The sequence below is a fragment of the Suncus etruscus genome, chromosome 12, assembly GCF_024139225.1.
Source record: "Suncus etruscus isolate mSunEtr1 chromosome 12, mSunEtr1.pri.cur, whole genome shotgun sequence".
Taxonomy (NCBI): domain Eukaryota; kingdom Metazoa; phylum Chordata; class Mammalia; order Eulipotyphla; family Soricidae; genus Suncus; species Suncus etruscus.
Genome location: NC_064859.1, coordinates 21,641,651 through 21,658,598, shown reverse-complemented (window position 1 = coordinate 21,658,598; position 16,948 = coordinate 21,641,651). Strand labels below are relative to the sequence as shown.

General features: G+C 39.0%; 1 protein-coding gene across 1 annotated transcript in view; it reads left to right on the top strand.

The window, feature by feature from the left end:
- ALMS1 (ALMS1 centrosome and basal body associated protein) overlaps positions 1-16,948 on the top strand; it is a 135,269-nt gene that overhangs the window by 43,040 nt on the left and 75,281 nt on the right. Inside the window, 1 exon segment of the mRNA XM_049784566.1 lies at positions 259-360. Coding sequence (XP_049640523.1) covers positions 259-360 — 102 coding nt within the window.

The window sequence follows — 16,948 nt, the reverse complement described above, 5'->3', positions numbered from 1 at the left end:
TTTCAAAACTAATAGAATGCTAATAAGCCTTTTATTTATAACATTTTTCACAGATAGATTTCTGGATCTTCAAATTAATTTAGTAGGATTGGGAATGTGATAGTGTGGACCTTATATACTTTTTGTAAAAATTAAATTCTTTTAAAGCAAGTAGTCTAAAAATAACTTCTTTTTTTAATTTTTAAAATCTCTTTACATAGGTAGATCATTCTAATATGGACGATAATCAGCCCTTTCTGTCTACAATGCCTCCATTTGTTCAACCTGAATCAACAAAAAAATCAGAGCAGCACTCTTTAGATCTCAGAATGTTGAGAATATCTTCTGATACTATGTCAGACACTCACCAGTATGTAGCAGGTATGTAGAAGAAGAGATGTTAAAATGTTCTTATTGCTAGCTCTTTGAAATTGTTTTGGTTTGGAGTTAAAAGAGATAATACAGGAGTAGTGTACTTGCTTGTATGATCCCTTGCAGCAGCATCTGGTCTCTTGAAGACAGAGCCAAGAATAGAACTTGAGTGCAGTCTGGAGCAGTGCCCCAAACTGAAAAGTGTCTTACTTTGACTAAATTTATTTGTTATTTTTGAGGGGGAGGGAGCTGGGGCCATATCCAGCAATGTTCAGGGCTTACTTCTGGTTCGGTGCTAAGGATCACTGCTGGCAGGGAACCACGCATATGGGATGCTGGAGATTTAACCAGGGTTGGCTGCATGCAAAGCAATTGCCCTAACATCTATACTATTGCTCTCACCCCTAATTTTAATTTTTTTGAACTCCTGGAGTGATTACAATACTTTGGACTATATTTATTTATAAATTCCCAGATCTAGATAAGTTGATTGGTATTTTTTTTTTATTATATGTGACAGTATTAAAAGATGAGTAATAGGGGCTGGAGAGAGAGCATGAAGGTAAGGCGTTTGTTTGCCTTGCATGCAGTAGGACAGTGGTTCGAATCCTGACATCCCATATGGTTCCCAAGCCTTCCAGGAGCGATTTCTGAGTGTAGAGCCACGAGTAACCCCTGAGCGCTGCCAGGTGTGACCCAAAATTAAAAAAAAAAAAAGATAAGCAGGAGTTTCGTTTTATAGTTATTCTGTATATTTTTTTTTCTGTGACTGAAAAGGAAGAGAAATTGAGTGTAGGAGGTCAAAGTGGATGTGTATCAGTAGAAAATAAAATTAAAGGAGCAGTTTTGAGGTAGAAAGCAAGGTTTTCTGCTGAGACACATTGGGAATAAGTAGTATGATATATTAGAGGATTTGAGAGAAGTAGCTTGTGGAAGTTTCTGTTTTTAGTTTTATTTTTTATGCACAGGAGGGAAAGGAAATAGAAGTAACTGGGGGCTTGGGGCAGTGATTGAAAGACCAGATTTTATTTTGAAGTGAATAGGAAAAAGTCTATCAATGCTAAGCTTAATGATTGGCTGGCTATTTTGAGAAGTTAGTTGAAGTTGGAAATATTGTTATAAATATTGAAAAGCTGTATAGAAAGAATCACTTTTTTTTTCTCTGAGAAGACTGAGAAAAGTATTCATGGCACTTAATGCTCCCTGGAGCACTGCAAGGAGATAACCTCTAAGAACCAAACTTGTAGTAGTACTTGTAGTGTGAGACCTCTCCGTCCTACTTCCGCTGTCCTGTCCCCCACACATCTCACTTTCACCAAATTCAGATATTGGGAAGACAAATTACAGTGCTGATGTTTGCATCAGTGATGATGGAACCTAGTATTGATACGGTATTGAGGAATTTTATTCCATGGACAGCATGGTGGAAGGAAAACAATAGAAAGGAATCAGTGAGAGAAGAGTCTGTTTCAACCAACATAGGATAAAGAAAAATGAACGGTAGGGTAGGTCTGAGAAAGAATAGAATAGCTGGGGCCAGATCAATAGCACAGCAGTAAGGCATTTGCCTTCACGTGGCCAATACAGGACAGACCTTGGCTCGAATCCTGGCATCCCATATGGTCTCCTGAGCCTGCCAGAAGTGACTTCTGAGTGTAGAGCCAGAAGTAACCCCTGAGCACCACTGGGTGTGACCACCCCCCTCCCCCCCAAAAAAAGAATAGAATAGATGAAGTGAGTATACGCTACTTAGAACTAAAATAGTGGGTAATTTTGATATGGTTGTATATTTTATTAATTTTTGCTTTGGGGGCCATTCCCAATGATACTCAGGGGTTTCTCCTAGCTCTGCACTTACGAACCATTCCTGGTGGTGCTTAGGGGACCATCTAGGATGCTGGAGATTGAACCCACATAGTTGATATGCAAAGCAAGCCCCTTACCCTTTCTAGGGGTCTCAAACTCGCGGCCCAAGGGCCACAAATGGCCCTCCATATGGACCTCCAAATGGTCCTGCCCTAGAGGAATCTTTTTTGTTTTGCTTTGTTTTAGTTGTTTGGGTCACACTCCCCAATGTTCAAGGCTTACTACTGACTTTGCACTCAAGGATCACCCCGACTTTGCCTCCTGCGGCCCCCAGGTAAATTGAGTTTGAGACCCCTGCATCACTCTGGTCCCTGGGTAACATATTTAAATGGGAATCACTGTAAAGAGTGATTTGGCCCACATGCCCTGTGACTGGATAGAAGTTGAATAATGATTTCTGTGCTAAAGTGAGTTCGATTCTGAAGCTGATCGTTTTGGGTTGTTAACTCTGTTTTAGTAGATTATGATTAATGCAGGATTTAGGGTGTACTGAAAGTCTGTGAACCTGACTCTAAAGTTTTTATAAACTGAATGGAAGTCACAAGGAGAAAGTTATTAAAAATGTCATAGACACAACCTTAATCCTCATAAGAGATTTCATTAGCATGTTTTATTATTCTTTTTTCTTTTTTGAGAAAGGTGGACAATAATGACAATGAAACTGTTGTGAGAGATAAATATTAAATTTTATCTTACCCAGTTTCCATTGTCATAGAATGGGAAGGGACTACAAGAACATTAGAGTCAACATTTTTTAAAGGTAAAGCGGTAATGATCATTCTATTAAAAATTTGAGGAAGGTTGTTTATTAAAGAGAAGTTGCTTTATTGTATTTTATATTTTTGATATTTGGGCCACATCCAGAAATGCTCAGGTGTTACTCTTAACTACACTCAGGGATCATTTTTAGCACTGCTCCCCGGCCATTTTAGGATGCTGTGGGTTGAACCTGGGGTCAGTCATAGGCAAGGCAATAGCCCTACCATTGCACTATCACTCTGGTCAAGAGTGGAATGAATGCTTTGGAGAATACAAAGCAAAGATTGGGATGAGAGGAATAAGTAATGGGAGAAAGAAAAGTAAAGAACGTTCTGCCTGATCTGTACCCTATCTCGTCTAATGTCAGATTGCTGCTTAGTTCTTGGATGGGAATGTGGTGAGACTAGTAACATTTTTGGCTTTTGTATGAACTAGGAATTTTAGCAATGAATATGGTTGAAAGAGTTTGTTTTAAATATGCTAATTTTGTCAAAATAATTTTGATATCTGAATCACCTGATAGTCTTAGCTCATATTTGTTCTGTAGTTAAGGATGAGGAATATCACAGAATTTGAGAGGACATTGTAATTAACACTTTAATGCCAGCTCTTCAGTTCGTATTGAGTCACGCGCCAACACCCAAATAAGAGAGAGAAAATTGTTCTACAATATGTTAATTAAACTTATTTTTCTAATTCTATTTCAGTATGGGAAGTTTTTGTTGGCATAGTGAAAGCAAAATAATCTTTTTTTTTTGTTTCATGCCACTTCCTGTTTAATGGAGGGTTTACAGACTTACCTCCTGTACTATGTCTCTAGCCCTTGAATTGGTTTTTTCCTCAGCATGTCATTACCTACTGATCAGCTCATCAAAGGCACTCATTATTTCTATTACTGTTTTTGGTTTCTGATGCATTTCTTTTTGATTCTTTGAATTTACTCTTCTGTTCTTGCTTGTCTTCCTTTAGTGAATGCTTTTAATAATCACAGTTTCTTGACTTTCTTGGTCTTTTAACTCTAAAATCTACTAGGTTATGAGAAAATCTTGAAATCAGATTTATTGCTTACATTATCAAATTGCTTATGTGTCTTTTAGCATATTTTATAAATGGTGATCTTTTAACAATTTTATTGAGGTATTGAAATTTAAAACACTGTTAATTATACTTTTTATGCATACGTCATTCCAGTATTACATTCATTGCCAGAGACATTGTGCTTCCCAAGGACTCCTCAAAACTCCCTCCCATTTTGTCCGTAGACAAAATTTTCAGTTCCAGTGACTTTGACTGTTTTTCCCTTACTGTTTAGTGTTTTTTTTTTTTGATACCACATATGTGAGAAATCTTTTTTTTTAAACTGTGGATATGGTAACACCTATATACATATTGATGAGTAGAACTAAGCTGCTGTTTAGTTATATATATACAAGTTGCATATGTTTATACATATAGGTGGTGCATGTATACACATACATATACAATCTATATACATATGATTATGATTGTTTGATATGACTATATAGGTAACACCTATATACACTAGGTGAATAGAACTATATTGGAATACTGTAAAATTACAAATCAGCAATAAGTTGATAAAGTAATTTTTCCACAGAGTATATAAATTAAATGTAAAATTTAGTAATTGTGAAAAGAAATGAGAACATTTTAAGGGGCTGGAGTGATAGCACAGCGGTAGAGCATTGCCTTGTATGCAGCTGACCCAGGACAAACCCAGATTCGATCCCCAGCATCCCCGATGGTCCCCCAAGCTTGCCAGGAGTAATTTCTGAGCTCAGAGCCAGGAATAATCCCTGAGCACCACCAGGTGTGGCCCAAAAAACAAAACCCGAATATTTTAAGAGGAAAATCTGAGTAGGCCTATAAGTATAAAAGTGTGGTTTATTCTAACAAAGGGAATATGGATTTTATGTTAGAAAATATTATGTTATGAATACTCTTAAGTATTTGCACTAATGAGTAAAAGATTATAATAAAAATCTCCATGATGTTAGATTATGTTAGGAAGTATTCAGCTATAGATACTGCATCTGCATTAATAAGTAAAAGATCATAATAAAAAATCTATATAGATGTTAAAAAAATCAAACACCTGATTAGACATTCAGTATAAATAAAATGTTAATTTATTATTTAAAGCATATACAATCTCTTAGCAAGCTAATAGTAAATACAACTTTAATTAATTTAGTATAGGGTAACCATAAGCCTGATGACTGAATTCCTAATCAAAGCCAAATGCTAAATTGTTTTGTTTTTCAAAGAAGCTCCTCTAAAACTTAATCCAAGACTGCTTTCAAGGTCATGAATTCCCTAAATTGTTTCCTGTTAATGAAGCACTGTATTGTTCCTTCAACTTTGAATAGTAATCTACATGGATAGTGCATATCCTTAGTGAGGTAGATGTTTGTTTCATTGAGTTTTGTCCTATATTGCTCCATTCTCTTATGGCTCATAGAGTCTAAGCTGGTATATCTGCTGTGACTTTTATGGGAATTATTTGCATGTCCATTCAGTGTTTTGGTCTACAGTTTTCAATATCTTGTTTTTATCTTTGGCTCTCCTTACTCAGATTTTAACATAACTTGGAGATACTCTATTTGGGTCTATTTTCCCTGGGAAAATCATGGCCCCTGAGTACAACTAATTCAAGTGGCTTAGATTTATAGGGTGTGGTTCCAGTGCACTGCTAGTTATTGTCCATAAGAAAAATTTTGTTTATATTTTATGGAGGAGGGAAAAATGAGTCGGACCTGGCCTTTGTGATAAGATATTTTAATTTGAAATGATGTTAGCTATGGAGCTTTTGAAGATACTCATTATTAGGTTGAAGTTCCTTTATTCCTGGTTTTTAGACCATGTTTATTGCATAAGAGTATTAATATATGTTTTCTTGGTCTTTGTGGTGAAGGATTATTTATTTAGGTTTGAGAGCCACATCAAACTGTGCTCAGGACTAACTCCTGAGACTGCTTTTTATGGGGTTTGAGGGACCATATGAAGTTCCAAGATCAAATCCATGTTGGCTGTGTGCAAGGCAAAACACCTGACCTGCTGTACAATTTTGTTTTAAGTTATCATTATTTTATATGACATCAACTGTAATTTTAAGAGATGCTTATTTTAGGTTAAAGCTCCCCCCCCCCTTTTTTTTTTCTTTTGGTTTTTGGGTCACATCCGGTCGCTCAGGGGTTACTCCTGGCTCTATGCTCAGAAATCGCCCCTGGCAGGCACAGGGGACCATATAGGATGCCGGGATTCAAACTGATGACCTTCTGCATGAACGGCAAATGCCTTACCTCCATGCTATCTCTCTGGTCCCTAAAGCTCCCTTTTATCCCTTTTTTTTCCTGAGCATTTTATTGTGTAAGATTGTTAAATATTTTGGGGGTGTAAATCCAACCATGCTTTAAGGAAGGGAGAGGTCTCAAACTCGTGCCGCAAATGGCCCTTTGTACATTTTGTGGCCCTGCCCTAGAGGAATCTTTTTTTGTTTTGTTTTAGTTGGTTGGGTCACACCCCCCAATGTTCAAGGCTTACTACTGACTTTGCACTCAAGGATCACCCCGACTTTGCCTCCTGCGGCCCCCAGGTAAATTGAGTTTGAGACCCCTGCTTTAAGGTTTACTCCTACTTCGGTGCTCGGAAATAACCATTAGTGGGTTCAGGGGACCATATGGGATGCCAGGGATTGGGTTGGTTGCATGTGAGGCAAACATCCTATGCTGTATTACCTCTCTGGATGTTAATCAGTTATTTTCTAGAATCTTTTATTTTTATCATATATATATTTTTGTTCTATTCAAATAATAAGTGGGAAAATCCACATGCCATAATCTCACAGGGATTGGAGATGCAGGTCTAGAGCACGGCTACTATAGGAAATAATTCAAACCAGGCTGAAGAGAGATGAAACACACATCTGGGGACCTTTTCACCACATGGAGCAATACAAAGAGGCTGTATTTAATGGAAAGATAAACTCAATATTTATTGGAAAGATAGGACTATCCCCATGGGCAGGAGGAGGGGAAATTAAGGTAAAAAGACTTGCCTAGAAGTTCTTTCCAACCAAGTGGATCTTTTGACATGTAAAAGAGGAGGCCATAATTGTTAAGGGTAAAGGCTAATTACCCAACATCTCCCCCCTACTGTGTTTACTAAAATAAAGAAATATGAGAGAGAAGCTAATAGGGTGACTGTATTTTGTATAGGCACAGTAAAAACTGGGAAAATTAAAAAAAAATATATATAGTCTCAGGAGGGTGGCCTTTCCCAGGAAATGTTTGGTCATATTTGCAACTGCAGGCTTCAGACAGTCTTAAGTTTGCTTCACCTCAGAGAGTCTTTCTTCTAGGTCAAAGGGAAAGTTCTTCTTGTGGTGGTGGTTGTAATCAGGCTCTGTAATTAAAGTCCTTGGATTCTTCACAAGTCCTGAGTCTCAGTGCCAGGGCCTCATGACACATATCCTGGTTAGCAAGGTGTCCCTAAGCATGCCCTGGTTTGCCAGTCATCTCCGGGGCATCTCCAGGATGGCTCAAAATCTGTCCTTGGTTTTGGTGATGGGACCCAAAGTTAGGGGATGTGCAGCCTATCTCAGCAACTGAAGCTTAAATCAAGTCAATGTGGCAAATGTTCAGAATTAAAGGCCCACCTACAACATATAAATTTTGGAGTTCCTACCTCTAATAGACAGGAATTTCTCTCTTATATAAGATTTCCCCATTTTATTGGGTCTGTGCAAAAAGGACAAAGGGTAATGTCACAAAGTACTATTGGGGCACAGAGGACTATGGCTAGGTTGTAATTTCTATCTCTCAGTTGATGTCATGCTCTATAATTCCTGATACAGAACTTGTAGGAAGCCTGAACCCTACAATCCTCCTGACCTTCAGTTATTTTTTCTTTAACTAAATAAAATAATCTAGTGCTTTAAAATAAAAAGGCAATTAGCTGATTACCTTTAATTTATGCAGCTGTATCCATTGCTATAGGTCCCACTGAAGTATAAAAGAGGATATAAAGTGAAGATTTCATAGAAGAGGTGGAGATATCCAAAACTTTGTGATCATTGAACTTAAACCAGCGTTGTCTCAGTGCATTTTACAGTAGGCAGTGTAATGATCTTTATTTCTCTATAATGATTTAAAAATAATTTATATTTCTTTCAAGTTGTTCTTAAGATCAAGATTTTAAGGGAAGTCTACATATGTCTGTAATTTTTGCTTCCACCTGCCTTCATAGGAAAAGCATTTTAAATATATTAAAAGCACAGGTGTACTTTCCAAATTTCTTTCTTCTTTTAGAGAATTCTGGCCATCTTACAGTCTTTTGGCCAGATATGCCGGTATAGTCCTACCCACAGGGTTTTCATAATTAGGCCAAATTCATCTGCTACTTTACCTTGTTGCCCCAACGGATTTGACCTGTTAATATCATCTTGATAATGGTTTCAGTTGAAATAATCAGCCAAACACCGATCATTACACAGGCACTGTAATACTGAGATCATGCAACAAGTGTTTCCTAAGCTACAAAGTTCAGTATAAACAGGCACTACCAGGCCATCAGTTTCATTTCCTTGAGCCATCGGCACTGGGGCAGCCAGAATGAGATCAAATACGAGTAATGAAAATAGGTTCAGAGTGTTTTTTCAAGAGATCCTGTAATTGCTGAAGCAAATTCTGAACCACATGGCTATGGGAATTTAGGGAGGCTGTAACAATTTCAGGGAAGAAGCCGACCACATATGCTGAGTCAATCACCACTTACATGTTCTTGAGACATGGGAAAGTAGATAAATCAATGTTCATTCCACTTGTTGGGTGGACTTATAATTTGTAGACATTGTTGTCAGTGATCCTACTGTTCCCAGATGATGAACTGTCTATGTAAAACATGGGAGCATTAGGGATGGAAGAAGAATGATTATTGAAAAAGTTACAAAAGGCATCCTTATAGAAAAGTTCCAGGTTCTTCCAGCCAGGTAGCAGAAGGAAATTTCTCCTGAGAAACCAGATAAGGGATTTTGAAAAACCTTGCTTTTCAAAAGGGGCAGAATGAAATCAATTTTGTTTTTTGGAATGGGCAGGACTCTGACATGGGATCATAGCCCAGTACAGCATGCACCACAGTTTAATTATCAAGGCAGCTAACAACCCCAAATATGGTACAAGGATGTGAGGCTTTTTATTGTGTAATGAACACCATTCTAACAGGCCAGATAATTGAGCTATATCAATGGTTGTTGATTGAGACATAGCAAAGAACAGTAACCATACTTTTTCTCAAGGTTTGAAGCTGGAAAGGTAGTACTTTTGGAGCAGGCCCTTGAAAAAGGTCTAATTCCTTTTGAGTTCAGGGGTTAACTGCCTTGGATTATCCAGGACAGAGTCTGCTTCTGAGGCAAGGAATAAGTTACTGAGCTCAGAATTGGGAATTCCAAGGGAGAGGTGGATCCAATTAGTGTCTTCAGCAGTTTTTGAAAATCATTAAGAGTTCTGAGATCTTTTTGATAAATGGAGATTTTTGGGGAATGCACTATACTGTATCCCAGAACATAGTCCAAATATTCATATGGGGACATTGTCTAAATTTTCTTTGTGAAATCCATAACCAGCTACTGGCAAGCATGTCATCATATCCTCATATAACCTCTGAAGCTCCCTGTCTTTAGAATGTGCAAACAAGATATCATCCATATAGTGAATAATATAAGCATGGGGAAACAAAATATTGACACATGGTAGGCGAATTGGTCATTCCGTGAGTTAAAACAATCCTCTGAAATCTATGCACGGGGGACCCTTTATTAAGAGAGGGAACAGAGGGGCCGGGAAGGTGGCATTAGAGATAAGGTGTCTGCCTTGTAAGCTCTACCAAGGAACGGACCGCGGTTCGATCCCCTGGCGTCCCATATGGTCCCCCCAAGCCAGGGGCGATTTCTGAGCACATAGCCAGGAGTAACCCCTGAGCGTCAAACGGGTGTGGCCCAAAAACAAGAGAGGGAACAGAAAATGCAAAGCATTTATGATCCTGTGGGTGTATGGGTATGTTATAGAAAGTCTTTTTAAATCTATCGCAACCAGTGGCCAGTCTTTAGGAATAGCTGCAGGGACATGAAGGACAAGTTGCAAGGTGCCCATAGGAATCATGGTGGAATTCACATTCCTTAAGGTCAGTTAACAATCACTGTTTGCCCAATTCCTTTTATATAACAAAAACAGGAAAACTCCTTTCTGAAAATGAGCTTTCAATATATCCCAGTTTAAGTTGCTCCTCTACCAGGTATATCAGCATCTTTAATTTTATATGGTTTAGGTGCCATTACAAAGTCAACACAGACTTGTGAGATTTCCACTGAATGCAGAGAAGTGGAAGGTGCTGAACTGCAGTTGCCCCTATTAGAAAGGTGTGGCCAGAGAGTGAGCTTGGAGATGAATATTGTACGTGGTGTATTATTTTCATTTAGATCTTGACCCCATAGATTGAGGGGCAGGTGAGCTACATATGGCTATCCTTTTGGGCCAATAATTTGCTTGCTGGCCATAAGATATTTCTTGTACAGTCCAGTTATGGGGTAATTATTATGAAGAAATGATGAAAACATCCACACCTGTGATAACTTGCATTTAGATTTCTTCTCATGAATATCAAAGGTTATAAATGGGTGCTTGGCCTAGAGGATCAGTAGAGGCTGCTGCTACTGAAGCCTAGAAACCTAGGGTGATTAGAGTGGCCAGGCTTTACAGAGGGTAGTAACAGAAGCTGTGCAATGTGCTCTCCATTCTCAAAAGTTCAAACCAGTTATAGAAATAACAATTATTATTTCTCAAACATGAAGAATCTATTATCCCTATATGAATGGTGATTCCTTTATATCGGACTACTTCTTCCCAGTAGCTGGCTTACCATGCCTGGTGGAATTGGACCCTTTATGCCAAATTTTTATTTGCAGGGGCACTGGGCTGGTGTTACTGTCATGATTCAGGGCAGAGGATATTCATGGCACAGTTTACTGCAGTAGCAGATTTTATTGAATCTGTTGATCACAGCTCTGTTGGCCCAGCTTGGGTGGGGACATGGAGATGAGAATACCCTTAGTGCTCCCAACACCCAGACGACTCAGCAACAGTCTGCATGCAGGGCAGATCCCTCTGCATTTAATGGTATGCTGAAACTAGAGGATGCTCCACATCAGCCTGACATCGATGAAAGAAATGCACAGAATTTTTAAATGCACAGAGTCTTTAAATATAAGAATCTGATACCAACAATAGCTACAGTGTGAAAAAGTTTTACCAGGACCACGGAGAATGACTTGGGTTTGATAGACTGGTATGCCTGGAACCCAGAGTCGGTCTTATGCCAGTAAACTTCTGGGGTGAAGCCTTTTTGTAATCAAGCCAAGGATTTTTTTTTTCCATTTTCTCCATTTTTCTGGACCTATGCAAACAATGGTGATTGCCACTATCACACCTTTACTATATCTTTTTACTCTTATCCTTTAAGGAAAAAAAATACAACTTACTGAACTTAAAAACAAATAACTGTAGTAGAATGCCTGTCTCGAATACAGGCAGGGGATGAGAAGGGGGTAGGAGGTAAGGTTACACTGGTGAAGGTGGGTGTTCTGGTTATGACTGTAACCCAACTATGATTATGTTACTTAAATAAAAAATATATTAAAAAAAAAGAGAATACCTTTTGATTCTGTGGGGCCTGGGGCTGGCCCCTTTCCCAGTTTTCCCAAGACAGGATTACTAGACGAGGTACAGTTTCTTGCCCAGTGGTTTCCTTACCATATCTTGGACAAGTTCCATATAGTTCTTTTAAAGAGGGGGCTACTGGGGGAGGCTCTGTATTCTCTATAGGGGGTAGCCTGATCCATTCCAATTCTCTTGAGCCTGCCTTCATATAGAATAGGCCTCTATGGCATTGACACAAGCCTTTTGTTTGATGGAACCAACATTTTGACAAGCTCTTAGAATCCTTTTCTCTAATAGGGTACAAGGGTGCCTGGCAGTCTTCATTGGCATTCTCAAAAGCTAATTGTCTTATTAGTTGCTGCTGTGTTTTCTTATTTTTTGTCTCTCAATAGCATCCATCAGTTTTCCCAGAATTTCTGTATATGGTCCAGAAACTCCCTGAAAAATCCTAATATAATGTGCTTTAAATTCAACATCAGCAATAATCTTTTCCCAAACCTACAGTGCTACCTCATAGACCTGATCTAAGATAATACAAGGTAGGGCAGCTTTTGTCTTTCTATCTGCACAGTTCCCTTCTCGGATCAAAACTTCATAACTTAACTGAAACCCTGAAATTTTACTTCCAGGACAACCTAGGGTATGGAGTTTAGTCTTAGCCTCATCACTAAGCCACATTCTTCACTACATATATTGTGAAGGGCTCAGGCAGGTTTTAGCAATCATATGAAAATCATGAGTCTAAAGCCCACCTCCACTCCACTCCAGTTAATAAGGAACTCAGTACGGCAAAGTTGGCCCTTATGAAGTGCAAGCTTTTTTGGTGTTTTTTGTTTTTTTTTGTTTGTTTTGGGCCACACCCGGCATTACTAAGGGATTACTCTGGCTCTTTGCTCAGAAATCGCTCCTGACAGATACCGGGGGACCATATAGGATGCCAGGATTCAAACCAAGGTCGGTCCTGGGTCAGCCGCTTGCAAGGCAATGCCCTACTGCTGTGCTATCTCTCCAGTCCCTGCAAGCCTTTTTGAACTGAGTGAGTTTCGGACCCTCATAAGATGGAGTTTGATTATCCTCCTGGTTGGCAAGGAGAGGGGGAGGAGCTGTGTCTAGAGTACTATGCCAGGCTGGAGATGAGACCCTGAGTCTGAAGAGGCAGTAGCCAGCTCATTTTCATCATTGCTCTTTATCTGATATTTCAGTCCCAGCAGATGGTCCTTTCTCTGGTTTAATGCCACTGATGAGCTGTGAATTACTGGCTTTGGAATGGTTTCTAGTTTGAGAATGCTCACCACTGGGAAGGCACTTCTACTTTCCAATATGGAAGACATTTTGAAAAGTCTGGCCTGTACATTTTTAACGCGTGATGTATGTAAAAGCACCAGATTAGCATAAAGCCTCCTAAGAATAACACCAAACTGCCTAGTATGCATGCTACCACTCTATTAAAGGATATCGTAAAAGGCATGGTAAAAAGCTTAGTGCTTTCGTTCCAAAACTATCACACTATTATAGCCTTGATCCAAAAGGGGATTATCAACCTGATATAACAGGGAGTATTCGTACTATCATTGAGGACATCTCAGGTCTTTGTTCCAGTGCCAGATATGGGGAAATCTACACATTGTAATCCCACAGGGAATGGGGAAGTGGGTCTGGAGCAAGGCTGGTGCCGGAAATAATCCCAACCAGGCTGAGGAGAGATGAAACACATCTGGGGACTTTTCCACCACGTGGAACAACAGGAAGAGGCTGGGACCTCGGTATTTATTGAAAAGATAGGACCACCCCCATGAGTGGAGGATGGGGTGAGAATTAAAGAGCATGTTAGAAGTTCTTACCACTCAAGTGGGTCTTTTGACATGTAAAAACAACGTATAGTTGTTAATGGTGAAGGCCTATATGTCATAATAGTTTTAATAAAGAAGTTGGTGTTGGGGCAGGAGTTATGATGCAAGTGGTAGGGTGTTTGCCTTGCATGTGCTAACCTAGGATGGACCTCAGTTTGATCCCTTGGAGTCCCATATGGTCCCCCAAGCCAGGAGTGGTTTTTGGAAGAGTATATAAATAAAGTTTTTTTTTTCTTTTTTGGTATGGAAGTCACAGTGATGCTTCCGGGTTTATTTCTGTTGAAAGTTTAAAAATTACTAATACTGCTTTTCTTTTTGTTATGCCTATTTAAACATTATAATTATTATGAATAAGTTTTATAATTTGCATTTTATAAGGTGTGTAGAAATGTCTTGATTATTTCTCTTTTTTTTTTTTTTTTAACTCGGCTGCTGTGCTATCTCTCCGGGCCCGTAATCACAATTTTTTAATTTACTTCTCAATAGCTGTTGTAAAAAAAAAAAAGAAAAAAAAAAGACACCACCTACAGTTGGTTTACAAGTTTCTCTATCTTTCCTGGGATAATTTCTTTTCTCTTTTCTCTTCTTTTTGTTTTTGTTCTTTTTTGGGGAGGGGCACACCTGGTGATACTCAGGGGTTACTCCTGGCTCTGTGCTTAGAAATCGCTCCTGGCTTGGGGGACAATATGGGACACCAGGGGATTGAACCACGGTTCATCGTAGGTCAGCCGCATGCAAGGCAAACACTACCTATCACTGTGCCACTGCTTCTGCCCTGGATAATTTCTTTTTTTTTTTTTCTTTTTTTTTATTTAAACACCTTGATTACCTACATGATTGTGTTTGGGTTTCAGTCATAAAAGGAACACCACCCATCACCAGTGCAACATTCCCATCACCCATGTCCCAAATCTCCCTCCTCCCCACCCGACCCCTGCCTGTACTCTAAACAGGCTCTGCATTTCCCTCATACATCCTCAATATTAGGACAGTTCAAAATGTAGTTATTTCTCTAACTAAACTCATCACTCTTTGTGGTGAGCTTCCTGAGGTGAGCTGGAACTTCCAGCTCTTTTCTCTTTTGTGTCTGAAATTTATTATTGCAAAAATGTCTTTCATTTTTCTTAAAACCCATAGATGAGTGAGATCATTCTGCGTTTTTCTCTCTCTCTCTGACTTGTTTCACTCAGCATAATAGATTCTGTGTACATCCATGTATAGGAAAATTTCATGACTTCATCTCTCCTGACAGCTGCATAATATTCCATTGTGTATATGTACCACAGTTTCTTTAGCCATTCGTCTGTTGAAGGGCATCTTGGTTGTTTCCAGAGTCTTGCTATGGTAAATAGTGCTGCAATGAATATAGGTGTAAGGAAGGGATTTTTGTATTGTATTTTTGTGTTCTTAGGGTATATTCCTAGGAGTGGTATAGCTGGATCGTATGGGAGCTCGATTTCCAGTTTTTGGAGGAATCTCCATATTGCTTTCCATAAAGGTTGAACTAGATGGCATTCCCACCAGCAGTGGATAAGGGTTCCTTTCTCTCCACATCCCCGCCAGCACTGTTTTGTTCTCATTCTTTGTGATGTGTGCCATTCTCTGTGGTGTGAGGTGGTATCTCTTTGTTGTTTTGATTTGCATCTCCCTGATGATTAGTGATGTGGAGCATTTCTTCATGTGTCTTTTGGCCATGTGTATTTCTTCTTTGTCAAAGTGTCTGTTCATTTCTTCTCCCCATTTTTTGATGGGATTAGATGTTTTTTTCTTGTAAATTTCTGTCAGTGCCTTGTATATTTTAGAGATTAGCCCCTTATCTGATGGGTATTGGGTGAATAGTTTCTCCCACTCAGTGGGTGGCTCTTGTATCCTGGGCAATATTTCCTTTGAGATGCAGAAGCTTCTCAACTTAATATATTCCCATCTGTTAATCTCTGCTTTCACTTGCTTGGAGAGTGCAGTTTCCTCCTTGAAGATGCCTGTAGTCTCAATGTCCTGGAGAGTTTTGCCTATGTGTTGTTCTATATATCTTATGGTTTGGGGTCTGATATCAAGGTCTTTAATCCATTTGGATTTTACCTTCGTACATGATGTTAGCTGGGGGTCTAAGTTTAATTTTTTGCAAGTGGCTAGCCAGTTGTGCCAACACCACTTGTTGAAGAGGCTTTCCTGGCTCCATTTAGGATTTCCTGCTCCTTTATCAAAAATTAGGTGATTGTATGTCTGGGGAACATTTTCTGAGTATTCAAGCCTATTCCACTGATCTGAGGGTCTGTCCTTATTCCAATACCATGCTGTTTTGATAACTATTGCTTTGTAGTAAAGTTTAAAGTTGGGGAAAGTAATTCCTCCCATATTCTTTTTCCCAATGACTGCTTTAGCTATTCTAGGGTGTTTATTGTTCCAAACAAATTTCAAAAGTGCCTGATCCACTTCTTTGAAGAATGTCATGGGTATCTTTAGAGGGATAGCATTGAATCTGTATAATGCCTTGGGGAGTATTGCCATTTTGATGATGTTAATCCTGCCAATCCATGAGCAGGGTATGTGTTTCCATTTCCGCGTGTCCTCTCTTATTTCTTGGAGCAGAGTTTTATAGTTTTCTTTGTATAGGTCCTTCACATTTTTAGTCAAGTTGATTCCAAGATATTTGAGTTTGTGTGGCACTATTGTGAATGGGGTTGTTTTCTTAATGTCCATTTCTTCCTTATTACTATTGGTGTATAGAAAGGCCATTGATTTTTGTGTGTTAATTTTGTAGCCTGCCACCTTGCTATATGAGTCTATTGTTTCTAGAAGCTTTTTGATAGAGTCTTTAGGGTTTTCTAAGTAGAGCATCATGTCATCTGCAAACAGTGAGAGCTTGACTTCTTCCTTTCCTATCTGGATTCCCTTGATATCTTTTTCTTGCCTAATCGCTATAGCAAGTACTTCCAGTGCTATGTTGAATAGGAGTGGTGAGAGAGGACAGCCTTGTCTTGTGCCAGAATATAGAGGGAAGGCTTTTAGTTTTTCTCCATTGAGGATAATATTTGCCACTGGCTTGTGGTTGATGGCCTTAACTATATTGAGAAAGGTTCCTTCCATTCCCATCTTGCTGAGAGTTTTGATCAAGAATGGGTATTGGACCTTATCAAATGCTTTCTCTGCATCTATTGATATGACCATGTGGTTTTTATTTTTCTTGTTATTGATGTTGTGTATTATGTTGATAGACTTACAGATGTTAAATCATCCTTGTATTCCTGGGATGAAACCTAGTTGATCGTAGTGGATGATCTTCTTAATGAGGTATTGAATCCTATTTGCCAGGATTTTGTTGAGGATCTTTGCATCTGCATTCATCAGTGATATTGGTCTGTAATTTTCTGTTTTCGTAGCATCTCTGTC